The 6000-nt window shown below is 36.5% G+C and overlaps 1 protein-coding gene across 1 annotated transcript in view; it reads right to left on the bottom strand.

Moving 5' to 3' along the window:
• Positions 1 to 3907: 3907 nt before the first annotated feature.
• LOC129761884 (uncharacterized) overlaps positions 3908 to 6000 on the bottom strand; it is a 144585-nt gene continuing 142492 nt past the window's right edge. The window contains exon 6 of the mRNA XM_055759714.1: positions 3908 to 4778. Within this exon, the coding sequence (XP_055615689.1) occupies positions 4571 to 4778 (208 nt within the window). The 3' untranslated portion in view covers positions 3908 to 4570. The remainder of the gene's footprint in view (positions 4779 to 6000) is intronic.

Below are 6000 nucleotides of genomic sequence, written 5' to 3'. Positions count from 1 at the left end.
AACAACTGAATCGGATTGCGGTTCCCACGCAATATGGGAACTCAAGGCGCTAATTGTTCATCTTTGTGTTGTTACAGAACAACTACGCCCACACAACAATCATCAACGATGGAGATCGATCCACGGTCGAATGAAGATCGATTCATCCATACAACCGCTCTGCTCTGCTAGAAACATTGGGCTGCTGTTCTTTTAATATGATCATATCAACTGTCTAAGCTGTCCGGTGGTCTAACAGGATAATGGAAGAACAGAAGGAATACCCTAACGCCGAAAAATGGCAACTATGTAATGTGCTATTTACATATATGATAAACATGTGACATGTACATGATTCAAATTTGGCTCTGTTACAGCTGAAATGCTAATGAGCTTAAAATAAACAACTGGGATTAAAAGAAGTAAACACATCGTAATCATTCTTAAAATCTCATTGATTATGTTCTTTTTGAATTTCATTCATGTTATACTAAGAAAAACAAAAGATTTTCTTAGAAAAAAATTGTGTTCCATGAAAAAAAATTTAAAGGGGTTGTATCAAAGACACGACCGCATTTTCCACGTAGAACTACGCAATCATATTATGCAATCCACTTGTTCGCCACTTCAAATATTATTGTAGTACACATCGAATTTTTTGTAATAGATTATGTTATTCGTTACAAGTATATTTGATGAACGTCCTTTTACGTTTGATATGATGCCTAGGACTACCAAAATATATGAACGGAAGAATTGTCAAACGATCATTGTATTTTACATTTCTCTCTGAAATTATTGCACATCTCATGTTTACGTAGTTCTCGAACCGCGAAAGTTCATTCACCTCTAGTATCTGAAATGGCGATTTTCCCAGGCTTCTCAGTTTAAAAGTATGTTTTAGAGAAACATATTCCGGTCTACACAACGACAAACGACTACAAAAGTACTCAACACCAAAAAATACTCCCGACTTGCATTTATTTGCAAAGCGGATTCCCCCAGGCACATTAATTTTAAAGTCCATGTTAGGGAAACACAGTTCGGTGGGAACAAAAATACCCCCAACTTGCATGTATTTGCAAAGCGGATTTCCACGGGTACATCGATTTTGAAGTCTATGTTGGGGAAACCGTAAATTTAGAATTTAGCGTTTAGATAACGCTTGACATTTTACAGTTATTCAATTGTTTATCTCATGAAGAATAACATTTTATTGATTGTGATAGACGCGTAGAAATATTTCCTATCAATTGATGCAAACATCTTTCCGATCTATTAAGGACTGTTCGAGTTATATGCATTCGAAATACGGGTAGGGTTAGCACACAAATCGGCAGAACAAATGTATGGGAAAAGAGAAATTCTTCCACTTTTCATGAATTTTCATGAAAGATTCGCGATTGTGGTATTCTAGATTTAGAGTGTAATTGGTATGACAGCACGAGTATGTTGATTATTACATTTAGAGAGAAATGGATGTCGGTTTTTGAACAATTGATAGTGTTGTGTGTTGTTGACTGTGGGAATATCACATTGGCAATCCTGCCATACTAGATTCGCTGGATAGGAGAATGATTTTATTCAAATTCTCAGATTGGTCAGTGATAAAAAATAGAAACGATAAACAATAATTTTGTTTCTAGATTGGACGGGGAAACAGATGAAAACAATGAGTTAGAAATCGTGGTGGAGTAGTAGAAGAAGTATATCAGTATTGGTAAGCAAAATGTGATGGCGTCATTGTGAATGTGGCATTCTATATGAATATGGAAGAAACAGACACAAGTATTGACGTTGCGATGTGAAAGGTTGTTATGGCAGTGCATGCGATATCGCTCGTTACTCCACTATCTTTATCACCTTCATTTCCAGTGTTTAGAAATGAAACTGACGAGAAGGGATGCCAGAAAAATGATTTTACTGAGATCAAAACAGTTGAGTCGGGTCAAGCCCAAGGCCATCTTGAAAAAAAACAGTATCACACTGAATATAAATCACGGTCAAAACAGTTGAGTCGGGTCAAGCTCAAGGCCAACTTTTTCTAAAAGTTTTGAGTCGAGTATAGCTCTAGGCCAAAACAGTTGAGTCGGGTTGAGCCCAAGACCAACTTGTACAGAAAAATTATACATTGTGTCTCGGTTACAGTTGAGTCGGGTCAAGCCCAAGGCCAACTTTTTTACAACAAAACAGCTGAGTCGGGTAATGCACAATAGCAGCATATACAAGTGAATAGATAAAAGAAATGAACAAACATTAAAAATAAATTCATGGGAGATCGCGACGAAACTTTAAGATGAGCGATATAGTTAAGAATGATTTGGAACGGATTTCGGCGAATGGTAACAACTTTTATTATATTCGGATAGAAGTTAACGAAAGAAATCAAGCGATTCGGCGGATTAGGTTAATTAAAAAAAAAAGATTTTTTTAAAGAAAACATGCGAGCGAAGTTTTTTTTGTTTTTTTCTCTAAATTTACCCTCATTTTTATTCAAACAGCGCGGGAGGAAGTTCCTGAATCAACATAAAGATATCGCAGTCATTTTGACAACACATGAATCACTAACAAAAGATCCTAAAAAGTCCTGTTCGTCTGAAGGTACATTACCAGATAACGGAGAATCAATCACGAAGCGCCTTGAAACGCAGCAGATCAGAAAATCCCAGAGATTCTTTAATATAATAAGGTTTCTTGTACAGTGTTTTCTGGTATCGTTATTTTTAATGTGTGGGGAGGATGTGGTATTCTAGATTTAGAGTGTAATTGGTATGACAGCACGAGTGTGTTGTTTATTACATTTAGAGAGAAATGGACGTCGGTAGTTGAACAATTGATAGTGTTGTGTGTTGTTGACTGTGGGAATATCACAGCGATTTGTAATGTATATCATATCAAACCAATCTTAGAGAATTTCCGATTCGATTGGTATGCAAATCATGAGAATTCGTTCACAGTGAAAATAGTTATTAACGTTAACTTTATTTCATAAAAACGTGACCTGTTTTCTGATTTGGCACCCTTCCTGAAAGACGTAGTGCTACGTCAAAAACAGCTACAAAAATGTCCAGATCAGAAAAGATTCAGATAGGCTTAACTGAAGGCAAACAAGAACATTGAAAGAATTTTCAGACCGCTGCCTTGCTGAGGTCGTACTTCATGGAAACTGCCCGACGCATTCGCGACATCTCGAACAACAAATTTTTGGATGCACAAATGAATCGTTTTTGAAATAACTGCGTTCTCCATTTTTCTAGACATCACCAAGTGCGAACACGTGTACAAATGCTCCAGAATCAAGCCAGTTGTTTCTAAACGTCAATATTCTCAAAACATAAGCAATCGAGGGGTCCAACGAAGGATACTTATCAAAAATATATCCATTTTCAAGGTGGGCACTTTATTATGTCACTTTTTTTTTGGGATACCACTGTTTTTTTCTGTGCAACATAAATGAAACTTGAAAGGAACATAATAAATAAGATTTTAAGAACGATTACGACGTGTTTACTTGCTATTTTAACCAGTTTACTTTTTATGTTTTTATTAACTTTAAAAGTAATGAAAAAAATTGAGTGGGCTCTTCATTTTGCCAATCGATGTATATAAAATTGCGGGGATTTTTCACTTGCTTGTTCATACTGAGAATTTCATACCAAGGCAGGAATCAACCGGCAAACTTCTCGAAAACCATTGACCCGAAACACGCCTTACCTTGTCGAAGCCAATAATCCAAGGAGGGCTCGATGCCAAATGGGTTTTAGCTGAAGCAGTGGACTACCGCTTGTCGATGGTGAGCTTTGTAACATGTGCCTTGACCATTAAGTTGGTGCAACACTATGCTATTTGTGCAGTAAGTGCATACCACACAGTTTACGTATTTTTATCATTTATTGGAACTAATCTTATACTAAGCTTCACATTCATTTTGATCGGTGCTAATATCCTATCGATTTACAGCTAATGTGATTACCCTAACTTCTATCATCACATCTAACAATCAAGCTAGATGATACGATTAACTCTAACCTAGATTGAACTGATCAATTAGCTAGATCAATACAGGTAGTTTCAGAGTCAAGTTTCGAAAAGCACTCAGGATCCGGCGAACATGAATCTTTTATGTCCTGTGAGAACAAGTTACGAAAACAGATAAATAAATAAATAATTTAACCCGAGCAAAAGCGTACTTAAAAACAAAATAAATAAGTTACAGGCACATTTCATTCTAACATTAATTCCGCTGGCAGTTGTCTTCCTTGGAGTGCGAAACATTTCAATTTCGCGATATGGATTCCTCCCGTTGAGACAAACATTAGACAATGTCAGCGGAGAAATGAAAGTTTTTCAAGAAAATCCTTCGTTGCATTTTTTCCACATTACATTATGCACGACTGGACCCTTTCGAAAAACCATCATCACATCCAGCATTCGCGCTATCACTTTCTCTCACGCTTCTTCTTCATCATTATGACTGTTTGCAGATTGAGGTTGAAAACTGTGGAGTCTTCCTGTTGAGGCTGCAGACTAGCGAATCGTCACCGCTTTTGTTCGCAAATTGAAATCCTGTCTTCCGCGTTCCATCCATTCGTTAAAATTTTCTCGCCTGAACCAACTTGTTGATGTCATTGAAAGTCGTCACCATCGCCGGGTTCGTGAGGTCGTTGTAACCGGTGCAACCCTTGTGCGCCCTAGCGCAGTCCACACCATCCTGGCCATCCTTGGCCGCCCGCATATACTTGAAGAACCGCAGGATGTCCGGGTTGTCGCTTGCGGGCTTGCGCAGCTCGTTGAGTTCCCTGCAATAGACGGAAACATGGGTTTATTTAGAGGTGGAAACATATGTCTCAAAATCAATGGCAATAAATAAATGGAATACAATATGGAAAATCAATAAATCAATTGTTGCTAAGTGATTGAGTTAGGGAAAAAGTTATCCATTATTTTTAACGTTTAACTTGAAAAGTTTTTTCCTTTTTTTTTATTTTCTAGTTTTTAGTACACTATCAGTATCATTAGTATTTTTTTAAATAATTGTGTTCTACTAGCCAACCTTTTTTCATTTTTCAAAATTTTTTGAGTTGGGAAAGAAAATTATTTGTTTGGAAGTTTGAAAGAACGAGCTGCCGACTATGAGTTTTATTCAGTGGTGATGGATGAGAGTAAAGATATTTCTCATACAGAACAATCTATATCAATCTATATATATATATATATATATATATATATATATATATATATATATATATATATATATATATATATATATATATATATATATATATATATATATATATATATATATATATATATATATATATATATATATATATATATATATATATATAAAATGGATTTCTGTCTGCCTGTCTGATTCTTATGGACTCGGAAATTACATCGACGTGAAAATTTGTATGTAAGGGTTTTTGGGGCCGGGGAAGGTTCTTATGATAGTATGAGACCCCTCCACCCTTCCCAATGGGGTGGGGAGGGGGGTGTGGAGCTGCCATACAAATGAAACACAAATTTCTGCATAACTCGAAAACTAATTATGAAAATGGAACCAAATTTGGCAAATGAAGTTTAAGGGGGCAAGACACGTTTCTATGGTGAATTAACACACCTCACTCCTCTCTAAGGGGGGGGGGGTGTCTTGCAAATGAAGCATAAATTTCTGGATAACTTAAGAACTAATCAAGCAAACGAAACCAAATTTGCCATATGGAGGATTTGGGGGGCAACAAATGTTTCTATGTTGGTTTGACACTTCTCCCCCTTCTCTAGATGAGGGAGGAGGGGGCTGAATAACTCGAAAACTAAAAAAGCAAATGGATTCAAACTTGACATATGAAGGTTTTAGGGATCGATAAACGATTTTCATTTGACCCCGTATATATTTCGGTTAGACGTAGTCCTACATCAAAAAGAAGGGTGGGTAATGTCGGGGACATAACCGGAGTGACGTAGGACTATACAAAGGGGACAGCTTTTGTTAAGTATATATTTTAAATATATTGTTTT

The sequence above is a fragment of the Toxorhynchites rutilus genome, chromosome 1 (genome assembly GCF_029784135.1).
Source record: "Toxorhynchites rutilus septentrionalis strain SRP chromosome 1, ASM2978413v1, whole genome shotgun sequence".
Lineage (NCBI taxonomy): Eukaryota > Metazoa > Arthropoda > Insecta > Diptera > Culicidae > Toxorhynchites > Toxorhynchites rutilus.
This window is presented reverse-complemented; position numbering and strand designations above follow the sequence as displayed.